The sequence below is a fragment of the Phaseolus vulgaris genome, chromosome 7, assembly GCF_051622355.1.
Source record: "Phaseolus vulgaris cultivar YP4 chromosome 7, ASM5162235v1, whole genome shotgun sequence".
Classification (NCBI taxonomy): Eukaryota; Viridiplantae; Streptophyta; class Magnoliopsida; order Fabales; family Fabaceae; genus Phaseolus; species Phaseolus vulgaris.
In genome coordinates, this window is record NC_143504.1 from 43,079,844 (window position 1) to 43,099,245 (window position 19,402).

The window sequence follows — 19,402 nt, forward strand, 5'->3', positions numbered from 1 at the left end:
GTGGGAATTCAACAAATATTTGCATCCGTCGAGCACCCTCAGACGAATGGCCAAGTAGAGTCAGCCAATCGGGTGCTGCTGAGAGGGTTGAAGAGAAGGCTAGAGAAAGCCAAAGGAAGTTGGGCTGAGGAGGTACCCCGTATAGTTTGGGCGTACCACACCACCGAGCAGTCAGGGACCCATGAGACCCCGTTCAGCCTGGTCTATGGATGCGACGCAATGATTCCGGTGGAGATCCAGGAGAGCTCGCCGAGATTCCAGAACTTCGTGGAGGAAGACTCGAATGAGGAAAGAAGGCTGAATCTGGATTTGCTGGATGAGGTTAGGGAGGAGGCGAGATTGAAAGCTGAGGCGGTGAAGAGAAGGATTGAACGAAGATATAACTCGAAGGTGATGCCAAGACAGTTCAGAGAGGGCGACCTGGTGATGAGAAAGGCCCACCAGTACGAGATGGAGAATAAGCTGTCGTCTAAGTGGACGGGACCATTCAGAATAACCGAGGCGCTCGGGAACGGCGCCTACCGCTTAGAGACATTGGAAGGAGGGGCGATTCCTCGCACTTGGAACGCCACACACCTCAAGTTATATTACAGTTAAGAACTTTGTAAGTAAAGACAAACACGAAGTTATATTGCAATGTTTCTGTTAAAACAGTTTGGAGGGGGCACTCTTTTTTCCCTAAGGAGGGTTTTTAATGAGGCCACCCAATAAAGAAGAGTTTTCAAAGTTTAAAGTGTTTTAGATTGCATGCGTGTTGTTTTTCGAATGTTTTGAAGAAAGACCTTGTCACTTATATGTGATTTAAGGCAAGTTGAAGTTATGTTGCATGCTTTCTAAAAAGTTTCTAAGTCCCCATCGTCTTTCGGCGATTGGCGGCATCAGTTAAAGTTAAAGTCCTCATCGTCTTTCGGCAATCGGAGGCACCAGTTAAAAGACCTCAACGCCCTCGCGCGTCCCGAGGCGAGATAAAGACCTCCTCGCCGTCGAGCGAGTGCAGGCGAGGAAGAGTAAAAAGTCCTCAGTGCTTCCAGAGGAGAGAAGATGTAGCCTCTGGGGCAATGTAGAGGCACCAGTAAAAAGTCCTCAGTGCTTCCAGAGGAGAGAAGATGTAGCCTCTAGGGCAATGTGGAGGCACCAGCGAAAAGTCCTCAGTGCTTCTGGGGGAGAGAAGATGTAACCCCTGGGGTAATGTGGAGGCACGAGATAAAGACCTTCTCGTCGATGAGCGAGTTCAGGCACGAGATAAAGACCTTCTCGCCGATGAGCGAGTTCAGGCGAGTTAAAGACCTTCTCGCCGATGAGCGAGTTCAGGCGAGTTAAAGACCTTCTCGCCGATGAGCGAGTTCAGGCGAGTTAAAGACCTTCTCGCCGATGAGTGAGTTCAGGCAAGATAAAATCCTTCTCGTCTCGAACGAGTTCAGGTATGGTGTAAAGGGTGGAAGAAGTTTGTTGGGTGGCTAAGGCAGGTTCGAAGAGAACGCCTAGCCACCCGGTCTTTTGTTCTGAAGCTCAGGAAGGTAGAGAAGGATCCGAAAGGTGCCTCTACCCCCAGATAAAGGAACAATGGCCAAGTTGTGAAGGCAGGAGGAAGCTGATATCGCCAAGAGTCTTTGGCGACCAGGAGAAGTTCAAGCAATAGCGAGAAAGTCAAGACCCGTTTTGATAAGGCAGATCAGATGAGCGGTGTCTTAAGCCATTAGTTGAGTTGAAGTTCGTTATTTGAAGAGCGATTTCACGCTAAGGTTCATTACCTTAAGGTTACAAGTTGTTCGAGTGTTATTGTTCGAAAGCTGATGGTTCGTAGCGGGTATTATATAATTGCGCTTACGAAGTTACTAAGTTAATTTCGTTGAAGTGAATTATACAAGGAGAGATAAAGCAGACAGAGAAGTTGTAAGGAGAAGCACAAAGACTTTATCATAAAGTATAATCAGTTCAAGATACATGAGCAGAAAAGGAAAAATTTGTTACAAGCAAATTGGGTAAGAGAGAGGCAGGTGAGTAAGTGGTGAAGGGAAGCAGCGAGCGGCTAGTCTTCAGAAGGAACAACCTTCCCGTCCACCACCTCGTTGTTCAGCGACACCATGGAGAGATCCAGGTCAGGGTACAGGCAGGCGAATTGTTCCCGGGCAGCCTCAAATCCAGCAGCGAGAATCTGGGCAGAGCTCAGCTCAAGTTCTTCAATCTGTTTCTTTAGCCCCTCATTCTGCTGCTTCAGCTCTTCAGCTTGTTTCTTGAGTTCTTCAATTGTTTCCCGAGCTTGAAGAAGGTCTTCAGTAACCTTCTTAGATTTCGCCTGCGCCTGGGCCAATTGTGTGGTGATCTTCCCATGCTCCTCTTTGGCCTCGGCGAGTTTGATCATGGTGTCGTCTCTCTCCTTCTCAACTTTGCCCAAAAAGACCTCTCGATCTGCTGACCTTTTCTCGAGGTTTTTTACCTTGGCGGCATCTGCTTTGATCAATGCCTCTAGGTCAGCCACTTTGACGCGATAGGGTACCAGCTTGCTCTCCAGCTCGATCTTCTCTTGAGCTAAGAGCTGCACCTTATGGCGTAGATCGGTGGCCTCCTTGCGTGCCTCCCGAAGCTCGGTGCTCATAGCATCCTCCACTCGGGAGTGATCGAGCAGCGCGAGCATGAGATTGCAGGATAACTTCTCCGCCTCGATCCTGATTAGGCGATTCTCCTCTTGGAGCACGGAGATGTCATCCTGGAGCTTCTTGTTGGAACTCTCCACAGCTTTGGATATGATGGAGGGGAAGTCCTCCGCCATCATCTTGAGTTTTGCTGAGAAGGGTTCCCACACCCTTTTTACCTCAAGTGAGAGGTTTGCTCGTGGGGGCACCAGGGGAGCTTGTTGTTGGTTCTCGCCGCCACCTTCTTGAGTTGGTTGTTGAATGGGTGCTTCTTGGCGTGGTGGCGACGTCGGGGATTCGGTGATGATGATAGGCGAGTTGTGAGCACCTTCATCCCCGCCTGGTGCAGCATCTGCGGTTGAGGCGTTTGAAGGAGGACTCCCTCCAGCTGATACATAGGGCGCGGAGGCGCTCGGGGGGTTCTCCATGAAGTTGGGCTCGGCGGCCTCAACCACAGGAAGTGCAGATGCCAGAGGAACTGCTTGGACTGGCGAGGTGGGAGCTGGAGGAGGGAACAGTGTTGGAGGTGGAGCTGGTGTGGAAGGTGGTGTTGATGTTGGAAGAGGAGGTGGAGCAGATGGTGAAGAAGGCGCCACCCTCTTCCTCTTGGTGATAAGGCCATCTTCAGTCGCCTCATCGTCTTCTTCGTCATCCTCTTGGACCACCTGAGGGGTTTTCCTCTTTGGCTTCCTGAGGATGAGCTTTTTGCGTTGATTGGCGGGTTGGGCCTCTGAAGGAGTTGGGCCTTTAGGGGGCGACCTGCCCTGGGCAGCGGCGATCTCCACCACTGAATTTGGCACGGTCTGGGAACCCGATGCCAACCCATGGGCTCAGGCGAGTGCCCTCAGTTCAGCAAGTTTTCCCCTGCCCAACATACGATCTGCATAATACAAAGGTACATGGGTTAGCTCAGAGAGAAAGATAAACACATAAATCAGTATGCAACAAAAGCAGATAAGTGGTGCAGAAAATAAAACCAAAGTCTTGTGCACAACAGACAAGACGCCCAGAAACAGTTAGCAGAAGTAATGTCAAGGTAATGACTTAGACATGGAGGTAAGCTCTAACCTATGCGAACTTCGATTTGATCTTCGAAGAACTCGAAGGAGATGAGCGCAGTGGTGAGGAAGGTGATATTGGCGTCTGCCACGCTCTTCCAGAAGAGGCACAGATCCTTGTCCAAAACACCCATGCTGTCAGGACTTCTTGGCCTCCTGAAGCTTCCTTTGGCGTCTTCGTTTCCCTTGTTTACCCAGTACAAGGGAAACCCGTCGAGCATCGAGGCATCCTGGTCATTCTGGCATACTTGGACGAATTTGCCCTTCCAATCCTTGTAGGATTGCTGGAAGATAGAGAGGATCGACCTCCCAACAATCCCGTTCAGACTCACCCACAGGCGATCTCCCGGGTGTTTGGCTTCAAAAAGGAAGAGAAAAACGTCCACTGACGCTGGCAGCCCCAGATGGTCGCACATGATCTGGAACGCCCTTACGAACGCCCAGCTGTTGGGATGAAGCTGGGCGGGGGCGATATCGAGCTCGGTTAGCAGCTCTCGCTCGAAACGGGTGAAGGGAAGTCGGAGCTTCACCTTCTTGAAGAACGTTGTGTAGAGGAAGCAGAACGATTCGCCACCGCTCACTTTGTCGTCAGCACAGATCGGCTCCTCAGGGTGGCAAGGCAGCACGGTCACCTTGTTATCATGCTCGTTGTGAAAGGAAAGATCCGACTGATCCCCTTTCCTTAGGCGGAGTACCGCCGTTTCAGAGTTGATCGAAGACGTTTCTTTCAGCAGCGCCGAGCTGGCCCAGGGGTATAGTTTTTTGAAGTCTGGGGAGGGAATGGAGGCTCCTCCGGCGACTGGTGGAGTAGCCTGAGCCAGGATAGGGCGGGAGGTTGCAGGCCTCTCAGCCTGGGAAGAAGAAGCACCAGGTGCTCGTGGTGGGTTGTGAGCTTGTGATGAAGGGTTTCGTGACGAGGGAGGAGGATTCGCGGTGGTCTTTGTTCGAGCCATCGCGGAAACTGCAAAGGAAAAAGAAAAGGAAAGGTGGTCAGGGTTCGCAGAGGCTGACTCGATCGTGAAAGAAGGGTGAGAAACGAACGAAGGTTCGTTGTAACGAAGACAAAGCCCTAAGTTACAAGAAAGGAGAAATAGAAGAAACAGCCCACATCGTATGCACCAGACAGTTAATGGATGATGCGAATCGGTTAAAATGCAGGAAAAATCAGCAGAAGAAGTAAAGGGGGTATCTTTTTATGATCGGAAGAACGATGAAGAAAGTTGAGGATTCAGGAAGTTGAAGAGCGTCGTGAGCTTTTGCAGAAGAAGCTTGAAGCGTTTGAGAAAGCAAGAAAGTGATGGAACAGTAGAAGTGAAATGGGTTTAAGGGTTTTTCGAATGGGTTTTGGAAGCGCAAACGACAATTAAAAGTAACCGTTGATGAAGCCACGTGTCGAGCGATTGGAGGAGTGTCTGGCGGAGCGTCAGAAAAGCAGAAAGTACAAACGTTTGGAATTCTGCGCCAGCGCCACGTAGATCGGTAGTGACGTGACTCCTTTAGTCTTTTCGCTGGAGAAGTCTTCGCTTAAGACTGGGGGGCTTGTGTACCGTCCTGGTAGCGGGAGTGATGACGTGGCATCAAGCTATTGTATAGGCGTGTTGATGGGACGCCTGGCTGGCAGAAGGGAAGGAAGTCGGGGGGCTCGTGTAGTCGCCAGATTATTAAGTTGGCGTGCTCCGATCTCCATCATGCCTAAACCGGCGGTCACCGAGTTGAGGATGAAGTCGCCAGATGTAAACCCAGGCGACTAAGTGATTAGAGATCGCCGAAGCAAGGACATCGCCGAAGATGAAGGCAGGAGGTGCAGATCATGAAGGCGGCTGGCGAGACCACAGGGGAGGTGTGTACGAAGGCACCCGAACTCGCCATCTAGAAAAGATCACGCTCCTAGGCAACTATGCACTGAGTAGTATCATGCATAAGTAACTTAGCCAAAGAAGAGTCAGAAGTAGCGCCCAAGTCAAGGATGCTCCAGATGAAGGCACGTGTACAGCTGGATGAGAGCCACGTGTCCAGGTGTGTAACTGCCAGGAGAGAGAAAGTATCCAGGTATATAAGAGTTTCCAACGAACTTCTGAGGTACGCACGTTCAGATTGTCTTCTTTACGCTTGCGAGTCTTGAGTATACTGAGAGAGAACTGGTTACGGTTCCCTGAGAGTTCTTGAGTGTTACTCTTAGTAATTGGTGGTTCAGTCGCTGACTTGGGCGTCGGAGCGTGATCGGCCGCAGCGGCGCCGTTCTGTTCTTTTGCAGGTTCTTGAGGTGAATCGCGGTGAAAGACGGAGGCTGACACGGCGCACACGTCGATCCAAGTTTGACGAGGCAAAGCTCCAGCGTTCTGGTCAACAGGCAGGATCAAGAATGTATATCCAAAATATTGTACTTGATGTAACTGAAATTTATATCAAGAAATTAATAGAAATTTTGAGCTAAACAAAATTTATTTATGTGAATAGATCCTATGCCATTGCCTTCTTAATTGCTGCTGCCATTTCATCATAGGCTATTTCCTATGCATTGCTTAATTCTTCGTTCCATTTTTCTCCAACTGCTTCCTTTATTGTTTTTAGTAGTGCTTCTTTTACCACCTACGTACCAATCAATCATGATGGTTAGCTCTTATTATGATCAGTTTTATGTTTTTCCTACATTGTCATTAAATTTAAGATTAAACTTTTGAAATGAGTAATGCTATGATATTCTCATCATTTATTATCCCAAGACATTGGCTTATTCATTTTATTATTTGATGATAAAACAAAAATATCATAACATTACAATGATTTATTATTCACCATATACCGCAAATTGAGCATCGATGACTTATTTTTCATTATGAACAGAGACAAGTTTGGCATAAACCACCACTGTTCTTTTTGTTTTAAGTTGGACAAATGAGTCTCCCACATGCAATTAAAAAAACATCATATGTCATACTAAAGAAAGAAAGATAGTAAAATAATGGAAAATGTTGGTTGAACAACCGCTTATCTAGTTGCTCTAGTGTACAACTGCCCAGGTGGCAAAAAAAGTAATATTTAATTGTTGTTGTGGAGCCCACGATTTTTTTTTGAAAAAGTTTAATCTTTGGTCCAATTTTCCATTAGGGTTAGGGGAAATTGGAATTTACATTTAGTTGTACTCTCCCTCTTCCAATTTCTTCTTCTTTTGGTCCCGTGGTTCTCCAGTGCATCATTCCCTCTTTCACTTTCTTCTTTTATTGGTTTCCTATCAGGTGATTCCGTGCTCTTCTTCTTCGTCGTCGTCGTGGGTCGGTGTTTGCAAAGTGGACGCCCATCATCTCTTTTCACGGTGGTTAGGTGATAAAGGTAATACATTTTTTATTCAATGGATTATGAAGTGATACATTGTTGTTGTGTGATTTTCATGATGTTGTGTGATTTTGATGTTGTTCTAGAGAGTTGACTAGGATTGTCATGTTACAACAGTTGTTAGAGTGACAATAACATGTATTGTGGACCTTTAAAGTATGGTTTGATGATTCAATTTTAGTTTGAGTTTCCTGTTGAAAGAAGTTTGAAGCTTTTCTCCCTTGAATGCTAAATGGTTGGTATTGTTGTTATTACTAGACACATTGATATAAAATTGATAAATGTTTTTCACAGTGATGAAGTTAGAGCATATAAATTGTATGCTCTAATCATTAAACAAACGAGTTTGGTAATTGTTGGTAATATTTGGTAATTGTTAAGACAAAGGAGTTTTCCAATTGTCCCCCAAGACGTTTTAGGATTTCATTTTGTCTAAGATTGCTTTGCTAACTTTTAATTTGGACCGATCGGGTTGTGAATGAGCTTACAATCCATTAAGCTTGTTTTTTTTAAGATGTCCAAGGCATAATTTCTCAATGTTTTCCTTGGATTGAGCTACTTGTATTGCGATGAAGTAGATAGCAACCACCTTCTTCCTAGGAGGAAAAGTAACCATAAAACTAAGTCAACTGAGACAGTGGCATTGTCCAGTAAGGTTTTTAGAAGCCATGAGTGCAAGGCAGTGTCAAGTAAGCACAAAATTCACTCAACTTAGGGACTGATAGTATGTGGTTAACTTAATAGGAATATGTGGTTGGGGTGGGCATGATGTGGGCAGAAAGTGCGTTAGATAAGATTTTTAGAGTCCATCAGCTTATTGAGTGTGTTTGTGTCAGTTGGGAGACAATGAACATTTGAAACACTTTACAGGCAAGGCCAATGGCCGATGTAAGAATATAATTCCAAAAGCCCAAATTAAAACAGCTTCGTACAACTAGATTATTTGAAAATAAAACACGATAGGGTAACCTCATCATAAACACTACACGTAAATTACCTATTACCCCAACTCTGTGTTCTCCACAGATATGTATTAGGTCTTTCATGCTGATGACAACCTCTGAATTCTGTCAAGCATTGTAGCAAGTATTATAAGGGTTGAGAAAATACATAGCATAAAAAATCAGAGGTTTTCTCTATAGTACTCAACATTGTACATACATTTTGAGCTAGAATTTAATACCATACCTGCAAACATTTCACATATCTTTTAGAAAAACCCAAGTCATCTATCAATACCTTGATGAAAAATAAACATTAGATTAAGATTTGAAGTTTGAGTCTAGTGTCATTGTAATTGTTTGTTACCTAGATGTGACGTAGACTATTCTAACCAGCAGATACTTTTTAACCAAGCATTGTTATAAAATGCTCAAAAAGAGAGTGTGGTTGACAAAAAGGGAATGGGAATCTGAATTTGTAATCTATATTTAAAAAATTACCATGAGATGCTTTTAATTTTGAATAGCATCATTGTAAAAATATGAATGTGTGACTTTGCATCTTTGTATGTGTAAAAAATGTTATTTCTGTGAAGAAGGGCACCGGAATGCAACCAAACATGCCCACAGGGTAAAATCTCATACTACAATAAGATCTTTTTGTTTCCAATTTTACGGTTAATGATTTCCAACAATAATTTTTTCCTCTGATTTTGCCTCTGGTTATATACAGTTGGATAGTCGTTCAATAAACCCAATAAATATGAAGAAACATAGTTTGCACCATATCCTTTTTGTAGAGTTGTTTTTATCCATCTATATACCGAAATCACAATATGTAGCATGAGTGTAGGGTAGTGTCCAGTTATCACAAACTCACTCAACTTAGAGGATTGTTGTATGTGGTGACCCTAGTAGGAATATGTGGTGACCACATTAGACTTTCTACACAGTCCCTTCGCAAACTTATTTTGGAAATGTAAAGTGTGTGTTGGTGTTGGATAGGGTGGGCATGATGTTGGCAGAAAATGCGTTAGATCATATTTTAGAGTCCATGAGTGTAGGGCAGTGTCCAGTGCTCACAAATTCACTCAACTTAAGGCATTGTTGTATGTGGTGACCCTAGTAGGAATATGTGGTGACCACATTATACTTTCTACACAGTCCCTGTGCAAACTTATTATGGAAATGTGAAAAACGTGTTGGTCTTAGTTGGGTTGGGCATGATATGGGCAGAAAGTGTGTTATATCAGGTTTTGAGAGTCCATAAGTGTAGGGCAGTGTTCAGTGATCACAAATTCACTCACCTTAGAGGATTGCAGTATGTGGTGACCCAAGTAGGAACATCTGGTGACCCACATTAGACTTCCTGTACAGACCCAGTGCAAACTTATTATGAAAATGTGAAGTGCGTGTTGGTTGGGGTGGGCATGATGTGGGCAGAAAGTGAGTTAGATCAGGTTTTGAGAGTCCATGAGTGTAGGGCAATGTCCAGTGATGAAAAATCCACTCAACTTAGAGGATTGCAGTATGTGGTGACCGAAGTAGGAACATCTGGTGACCCACATTAGACTTCCTAGACAAACCCAGTGCAAACTTATTCTGGAAATGTGAAGTGCGTGTTGGTTGGGATGGGCATGATGTGGGCAAAAAGTGAGTTATATCAGGTCTTTAGAGGGCATGAGTGCAAGGCAATGTCAAGTGAGCAATAATTCACTCAACTTAGAGGATTGCAGTATGTGGTGACCCAAGTAGGAACATCTGATGACCCACATTACAATTCTTGGACAGACCCAGGGAAACTTTTCTTGGAAATGTCAAGTGAGTGTTCGTCTTGGTTGGGGAAGGGCATGAGGTGGGGACAAACTGAATTAAATTAGGTGTTCTTGCACAAACACATTTTCATAATACGTTGTCTTTTAATTTGTTTATTTTCTTTTGGATGAATTGGTTGATATATTTTCTTTTGGACAGTTTTTAAATGGCTTATCCTGGTTGGATGGGGAAGTATGACGGTGAAAAATTGGATCATGAAGGAAGCAAAATGAAGGTTTGATTTATTATATTACTAGGTTGATAGCTAATAGTTAATTATGAAATTGTGTAATTATGTTCAATTTAAACATTTCCCTTGCACGTTTATTTTGTAGATACGAGTAAGACACCGAGTGCAACCTGAACATATTGTTAACATGAATAGAAATTTAACTTCATTGCAGCGACAAAGAATAGTGGCAACCCCCTTTAAGTGAATGTTGCACTTAGAACAAGAATTAGACATATCAAGTCCCCTTCTTCGCAAATTGATTAGTAGGTGGAGTGTTGATGATAATTGTTTTAGGATCAGACAACATTTAGTACCTTTTAAGGTTGTTCATGTGTGTTTCACGTTGGGGTTGCGGGTGGTGGGTGAAAAATTATATTTGCAGGATGATGGTGGTGGGTTGGTGAATAAGGTCTTTGGAGGAGAGGACATAAAGATAGATATTCTTTTGGAAAAATTGGGGAACAAAGTTTATAGGAAAAAACAATGTTGATGAATTCTGCCGATTGTACATACTTATTTTATTATATGTTTTCTTTTTGCCTAGGACTTATAGAACTTTTTCTTCATTTCCTTTTAAGGTTTTAGATAATTTAGATGCATTGGATGGATACAATTGGGGCGGTGCAGTGTATGACTTAATAGTTTCCAGTTTAACATGGTTCATTCGAGGTATATAACAACCAAACGAATGGCCATGAAATTTATTTGGCTGGTTGCGTTCCTGTTCTGCAAGTTAGTGGTAATTATGAGAAATAATTATGTACTTTAACTTTATTACATTTATTTAGTTTTAAATTACTAACATTAATTTTTTTTGAGTAGCTTTGGCCTTGGCATCCTTGTAGAAACCAATACAATATCTTTTTCAAGGTTTTTGCAGTGGCCGTGTGTAAAGATTTGATCAAGCAATTTAAATGAAGTGTTCTCTATTGCTGAGGTATTTAATTGTGTGTTTAAGACCTTCCCTGACATTTGTGTATTTTTATATGTTGATCATAACAAAGAAGTTGTTATTGTAGATTGTATGGGATTGGGCAGTGACTGAAATCGAGGAAGGACTAAACATTGTTAAAGAAGCCCTCGAAATTGGAGAGGAACATCATGAATATACTGGCTATTCTCCAAGTGAGTGGGAGAAAGTTTGTAACGAGCATAATATGTGCGAATTTGTACTTCTTCATAACAAAAAGAGGATACGTGATGTTGAGGACAAATTACGAGTGGTGAAAGAACTACTGCACAAACAAAACCATTCGTCATGTTCCACACCTGTACCTAAGGACAACACGAGGTCACGTCCTTGAAGGTCACCTCCTTCAGACTCAGGTGGTCGAAGCCCACACCCTATTGACATGTTAATATGTATACAACGTTGTGTTCGTTGGTCGGAATTGCTAGAAACCGGTAAGTTAATAAACTGAAGAACCATTACTTTTTTATTTTTGTATGCTGAGGAATTTATCTTCTTGTTTTAGTGTTGTTGTTAACATTGAAGGCAACATATTGACCGGTTCGGACCTGCAGTCTTTATCTCCGGAAGCCAGAGTTGACAACATGGTATAATTAGAAGTGATAGTTGTGTGTTGTATTATGTAATTGTTTGAAAACTTAATTCGTTGGAATCTTTTTTTAGGTGATGTTCTTTGCAACGGGGTTGTTCATGGTTGATCAACTTCAAAAGAATGGAAGGGTCCAGCGTTTTTCCTTTAACCCTTTTTTTGCTATGAGTGGATTGTGGTATTTAAGTTTTTGTTTTCATATGTATAGTTTCTGTTAATAGCACTACATTTGTTTGTTGCATAAAGGATCGTGTTATTGAAGAAATGAAAACAACTTCGGAAAAGAAAGAGTGGGACATGAAGGATTACTGTTCGTTTGTAAAAGATTTGATTCCATTTTAATCACTATCATATTGAGATTTTGTAAGTTTGTATTATATAATTTTCTATAATATTTTTGGGGCATAATTTTTTATGTGTTTAATTAAGTTATATTATTGACTTTTAGGTATTCATCCCAACGGTGCACAATGACCATTGGTGGGTCTACACGTTTAATTTTCATAGTAGGGAATTGCATGTCTTGGACCCCCTCGGTCATAGAAGGGGACAACGCAACAAAATTGATAAAGCCATGGTAAAGAGTAAAAGATGATGTTTAGTAAAGAATGAAGCGATGAATTTGGTATTTCATTTCTGATTTCTTGTATTGTACGATGCAGACTGTGCAAGTTGACCATGTGTACAAAATTCTTGACAAGTTCGATGGAGTGAATAGTCCCCCGTCAAAGTAGTCAAACAAAAACTTCCTATACAGCCAAACAGGTTAGTATTGAAATGAAAACTTTTGTTATTTTTATGCATATTCATATGTAATTATTTTTATGTGATTTCCTCTTTGTAGTTATGATTCTGGAGTTTTGGTTTTGAAATATATTGAGGTGTGGAATGGTATGGTTGACGATGAGGGGAAGACGATGCCTGAATACAACAACGTACGTATTTGTTCCCTTCACTCTTAGAGTACAAGTTATAAGTTTTATTCTGCACTGAAAATTGATTTTCAAAAATAATTTCAGGACGAGCTTCAAGCATTCCGTGAGGAAATGGTTTGTAATTGGGTCCTTGATGCACGTAATGCAGAACGGGAAAATGTGTTGAAGGAGTTCAACTTTCGTGGAACTTCAGAACGATGGTGGTTGAGAGTGCGTTGGATGTGAAACTTCATGTTCTACAATTGTGTAGTTATTTGTTACATGTTTTAGTGGATCCTAGGAGCATTCATAACTGTAGAAACATAATGGATTACATACACTTCCATTAAGTTGAACAATGTGCGAACTTTTTAATGCTAAGAATTGAAGACGAATATTGTTGTACAACAAACCTTCTAATTACACTTTATATTACTTTCCATCATTTGTAATTATGATGACAAGTTTTTTCACAAATGATTTTATTCGTATTCAAACCCAAAGGATCCATTAGCAGGTACCACATACTGTGGAAGGTTAATACAACGATCGTCCGTGGTTAAGTATGACTTTGTTCTTAGTTCGTTGGACTCAGTAAAAAAAAGTTATAAATATTTACATTTGCCCATTTTGCTACACTAAAATAAATTTAATGTTAACAATATTAAGTTAAAGTTCAAAATTTGGCAACTTTTTTACCAAGTCTTTGGGTAAAACATATACAACTACGATCCAAGCGAGGAAGACAAAATTTCATGATATTAATCCTAAGCAACATTCCATTCAAAACTTGTACTCAATGTTTCTCAAAATTGATCATACAATTTTAAAATAGCAAACAAAAGAAAATTACGGTCAAGTGTTACAGAATAAGTGGTGATCCATGAAGGAAAATGTGGTCAGCTGTAACAAAGTTTCTGCACACATATTACACTTTTCTAGGTTGTTGACCCATATAGAAAGGTGCATTCTCTGGGAAGGGTAGTGCATGACCATGATGTTCGTGTCAAGTAAGTGAGGAGGGCCACCTATAGTCAATAAATTTAGAAATTTAACACTCATTCAATTCAAGAGTGTTCTGAATTCAACAATTTGGAGGAGTAAACATACATCAAAGCATAACTAGAAGTAAATCATGTAATAAATAACTACAAGCACAAAGTGTAATAAAGAAGCATAAGTGCACAACATGTTCATACATCACAAGAATAAATTATTATATATGATTGACGCCATAATAATATTATTATACATGTAAAATAAGAAAGATAGGTACAAAAAGAAAATAACATATGTAATAAATTATAGAATGAAAGCACAAAGCACAAAAGCTGAATATGTGATTAATTAGTCTACATTTATATGCTTTTACTTCACTTCTTTCATTCTGAATTATGTTGCAGAAAGCGTTAGAGTAACAAAAATAGAAAATAGTGGAACACAATAAATTTTGAAATTTAACCCTAATTTAATTTTGATTCAACAATTTTGAGGATTAAAAATAAATCGAATCATAGGTAGAAGTAAATCATCTAAGAAATAACCACAAATTCAAAATGTAATAAACAAGCAGAAATACATAGGCTATTAAGCAAGATGAAATTAATGTTGTCAAGGAAATTCGTCCAACATTGTTGTTGTAGGCGTCATCTTAATCGTCATGAATTTCTTCATGACTTTCTTTCGATTGTGCAGCGAAAACAGTTTCTTCACCAGGCCATTTAACCAAATGCTCAAATTCTTTAGCGTTGGGCCAAACCGATTTGCTTTCAGTCGAGTGATGTTAAGCATATGAGTGGAACGACCCATTCAGGCTGACCATTGCTTTGTGGTTTGCTGCTTGTTGCATTTAAACATGTTTCTTGTGACTAATTTTTTCATGTAAGCAACCATATTCATTTCAGGAAGAGTGGGTGAATGCAATTGGTTTATTGGGGGTACGACTACTTCATCCTCACCTTCTTCACCTTGTTGTCTTTGCGATTGTTGTTGGTCCTTGTTTGAGCATATCCTCTCTATGAATTTTTTGTCAATTGTAGGTCTAATTTTGGTGGAAAGGTTTATTTGTATACCTTTTTCTGCACATAACGAAGTAATAAGAGATGGAAACCCCAAGCCTTTTCGATGATGAGGTTTAGTCCCACTTTGTTGAAGAACAAAGTGATGACTAGAGTCAGATATCAGGGTTGCCACGTCCACCTCATACTGTTTCAGTAAACAGAGCACAATATAACACTTTCCCATACTCAAGTCTGAATTGTGCTTGTTTGCGATTACATTAGACAATAAGAACGATGTCCATATCTGGGTCAAAGTTGTCATACTCAACCAAATAATTCTGAGTGCCTTTTCATTGTTGTTAGTCTCATAGGTCCGACCAGGAATGCATAATAGCTCTGATGTTTCCCTATTACTGAACGAAGTAAAGTTAGTTCCTCGTTTTAGCATACCATATGTACACAACTCACCTTAATCCAATTGAAGGGGATTTCCCAAAAAGTCATTAATGGTATGGAATCCACATGCCTCTTACTTTGGATATGAGGTCCGTCTCACCCTTTTTCACTGGCCACGCATTAGCATAAAATTCAAGAACAAAATCTGGATTGTATTTGTCAACCGATATAACTAGTTGTCCCCATTTCCTCCGTGTTAGTTCTTCAGCAAAATCAGAGTATTCTCCTTCCTCTAGTTTAACTTGTCTTTCTGGAATAATCGTCCAATGCTTTATGGCTTCATATCTTTCCTTGCGAAACTCATCCCTAAACAATTTATGTCTGGAGGGTTCGACCATTGGTTGCTTTCCTTAAGCATGTGATGTGGACACCATCTGTGACAAGTTCCTTCATAAAACAGTGCATATTTTCCGAAATAGAAAACATTAGAAAGCCATAAGCAATATATTAAACAGTTACTGTGCATTTAAATTTGTCACATATAAAAGGCATCCATATGTATGTCACATATAAAAGCCATCCATAACAATGGGTGCATATTTTCCTAAATAAACAACATTTGAAACACATAAGCAATATAAAAAACACTTAGCGTGCATTTAAATTTGACACATAAAACCCATCCATATGTATGTTGAATCATAATTTTGTGTAGAATTAAGGACAACAACATAATTATGTTCATGCACACATGGATGTATAAATTACCTCGACCTAGTGTAGGGATAATAGTCTGGAAGAGGGTAGAATGTGGTTGAGGGTGAACGATCCTTGTGGAAGAATGTTTTTGGGTGAACGGTGATTGCTTAGAGCACGGTCGACACAGAGAATGTCCCCAAATTCTTTGGTGAACCCTAATTTTACCTTCCCACTCTATGCATGTCGGAGAATATAGTGGAGAAGGAAACCATTCTTGAGTCTAAAATGAAAAATATTGATTGAGAGAGAGAAGGAAGCGTAACTTAATTCAGAAATATTGGCTCAGTCCAATATTTTTAGTGTAACCTAAAAAGCACCCCCTTCACCACTGCATATTTTAGATCAATGAAATATTTATAGTGCAACCTATAGTTGACCCGTTCCAGCACTGGACCTTTTTGGCGTAATCCAAAATTTTTGGTGCAAGCTAAACTAGACCCATTGACCATTGGCCCATTTTCGCTCAATCTAAATATTTTCGTGCAAGCTAAAGTGAACCCCTTCAGCTTGTCCCATTTTCGCTTAATCCAAATATTTTCCTGTAAGCTAAATTGGACCCATTGACCACTGGCCCATTTTCGCTCAATCCCAATATTTTCGTGCAAGCTAAAATGGACCCCCCTTAAGCACTACCATATTTTCGCTCAATCCAAATTATTTTCGTGCAAGCTAAAATGAACCCCTTCAGCACTGCCCCGTTTTCACTCAATCCAAATTATTTTCATGCAAGCTAAAATGGACACCTTCACCACTGCCTTGTTTTCCCTAAATCTAAATATTTTCGTGCAAGCTAAAATGGACCCCTTTAGCACTGTCCCGTTTTCGCTCAATCTAAATATTTTCGTGCAAGCTAAAATGGACCCCTTCACCACTGCCCCGTTTTCGCTCAATCCATTTTTTGTAGTAGAACCTAAGTGGACCCCTTTAACAGTTTAATATTTTGGCCCAATCCAATTTTTTAGTAGAAGCTAAAGTGCAACCATTGAGGGAAAATGCATGATTGCTAAGACTACTCACAAAATTGATCGATTTAGAATAAATTTTCTGCACTTTGGGGATAACCATGTACATTGTAATCTTACAAAATATTTTGAATACAGTAAAAAAAACTTTAATACAAACATACACAACCAGTCATTGCATGTTGGTGTTTAAACATCTACCACAAATGTTCAAGATTACATAACAAAATTGTACATGTTTCATTCATAAACTCCATCCTTAATACATTGTTCACATCCGTCAAAATTTACTGAGTGCGTTGTTTTTTACCTGCAACGGAATAACAAACATGACTTCAAAACATATTCATGTATGACAAATTTATTGAATAACACATTCGAATAAGTTATAGTACAAATAACTGAATGACCTGAGGTGTACTTCAGTGATGTCAAATATTTAAATTACTATGTAATGATGTCAATAGCGAAACAAAGCCAATAGAAGGACTGTTTGAGACCTAAGAATAGATACAATAACATTAGAGTTTTGTACATATTATTTAGAGATATACATCATATGAAAGAGTTTAATTCTTCAACAACATTCATATTTTGTACGTACCCCCTTATCTGAATTACGTATCTCATTCAGTGTACTTAGGTTGACTTCACTTTCAGCCATGACCCTAGAACACATAACTTTTGAATTCACAGCCTCATTTGTGGCCTATAGAAAGTACAAGTATCTTCAATTTAAAAAGTGTTGTGCATAGTTATATGGATAACAACTGTTTTAAGAAATGGAAATTAAGTCGAAGGTCAAATATGTTATGCATTTTATTAACCGTAGTGCGATCAATGGGAATTTGGCATGCGATAGAAGATTTTTTCCGTTTTCTGCCCTTTTCGGAGCATAATTTCTTTCGTGTTGAGCGTGGTCTTCCCTTTCGTTTGACAATGATGGAGCTACACACTTCATTCACCGGGTTATTCAAAGTTGTACGAGTAGGTGATATTGGTTGTTCATTAAAATCACGTACGTGTGGCTGGCCAACATTTTTCTTTGTTCTCCAATTATGGTGTTTGTTGAACATGTATGACGACAAAATCATTAAGATGTTTGTCTAAAAGTTTTGTTGTATCAGTTGTCCCACTAGCACTTTCAGCTATATCATAGAATTTCTTGCATAACCCATCATATCGTTGAACTTGTGCATCTTTCTCCTTGCTCCCATATGAAGCTTTGATATATGTGTGCTTGCGGCGAACATTTTTACTCCACCTGGTCAAATATACTTAGTCGACACTTCTGTCACTCTTTCTTGTGCAAGGACAACCAAGCAATGTCGACACAAGATCCCCCTAAACTCAAATAATAAACATGTGCAACAAACATCAAGGTTTTGGCGGTCAAATAACACTACTCAATTTGAGTGGTTTGTTTGGCCATCCCGGAAAGACTCTTCCATAACATTGAATCGACAGGTATGTCTGTCAACAAAAAAATTATTAACAGCACAATTCATCTTCCCTCTGAATTCAGCTTGGACTTCGTTGAATTTTGCATGAGTGTATTCTACTTGAAACCGTCTTTCAATGGTGGATTGTGAGCTACAAGGAATAACTTTGTTGAGAGAAGCAAAGTCCACTTCACACACCAATTCTGCCTTATGTTGCAGTGCATTATCAAATTGGTGCACAAATTGTTGGAGACATGTCATGGAATTAATATACCCATCAAAAAATGCATTCATGCTCTCACTTCGTTGTGTTGTGAACATGTCTGCCCAAAAAAACCTTTTAAGGTAACAAGGAACCCACCGTGCTCGTTCTTCAAATAACTTGTTCAACCAAACATTGTTGCATAACTGATATTCACTTATGAAATTACCCCACGAGGACATAAAAACATCAACATTTGTCGACTCATACACTACAAATTTTAAATAACGTTTCATATCTTTATATTGCGTATATCCATGAAGGTTTTCTGATATTTTCTTCATTATGTGCCATAAGCACCGTGCTTTGGGAAAGACAACTTCAACAACATTTTTTATTGCCCTACATTGATATGTGACAATGCCTTGGGGTGGTCTATGTGACATACAACAAAGCCAACTTTCAAATAACCACACGGATGCATCGGTGTCTTCCGAAGAAAGGAGTCCACATCCTAACAAAATGGACTGCCCGTGATGATTAACACCGATAAATGGTGCAAATGGCATATCATACTTATTCGTCAAATATGTCGTATCAAAGCACAAAACATCTGCAAAACTATCCCATGCTACACGACTTCTTGCATCTGCCCAAAATACATGACGTATACGATTATCATCATCTAAATCTATGTCAAAGTAAAATTGGAGGTTAAGTTCCCTCATATGATAAAAATGATTTAAGAGTGTTTTGCCATCTCCTTCCTTCCCCAACGCTCTTCTACTTTTGACAACATAATTACGGACATCTCGTTCAACAAATTACATATTGTCATACCCACTTGCTACAAAAACAAAAGACTGAAAAGTCTTATTTATCTGAACTCCAGCGTCGGTATTTATATCAACCACTCTTTTTGCTTGTAAACTTATTCTTCTATTTCCTCTAAACAACCTAGACTTCGTTGGGCTCATGTCGTGTGAATATTCTTCGTGCACCGACATGATATACAACTTATTGTCTTTGATGCAACCAGTATTACGGGCCGGACATTCATGCTTCTGAGTTGGAAGGGTGTTAACTTTGGTGGGAATTGAAGACGTATATTTTCCTACTCTTGCACAAACCAACATGAAGTATCTTCTACTTCCTC

The 19,402-nt window shown here is 40.3% G+C and overlaps 1 protein-coding gene across 1 annotated transcript; it reads right to left on the bottom strand.

Moving 5' to 3' along the window:
* Positions 1–18,008: 18,008 nt before the first annotated feature.
* Positions 18,009–18,974, bottom strand: LOC137829276 (protein FAR1-RELATED SEQUENCE 5-like). The gene has a single exon (XM_068636078.1). The coding sequence runs from the start codon at positions 18,972–18,974 to the stop codon at positions 18,009–18,011; it is 966 nt and encodes a 321-aa protein (XP_068492179.1).
* Positions 18,975–19,402: the final 428 nt, after the last annotated feature.

Excerpts from the sequence above, each read along its gene's own strand:
- LOC137829276 (XM_068636078.1), bottom strand. The coding sequence starts at position 18,974 with ATGAGGGAACTTAACCTCCAATTTTACTTTGACATAGATTTAGATGAT.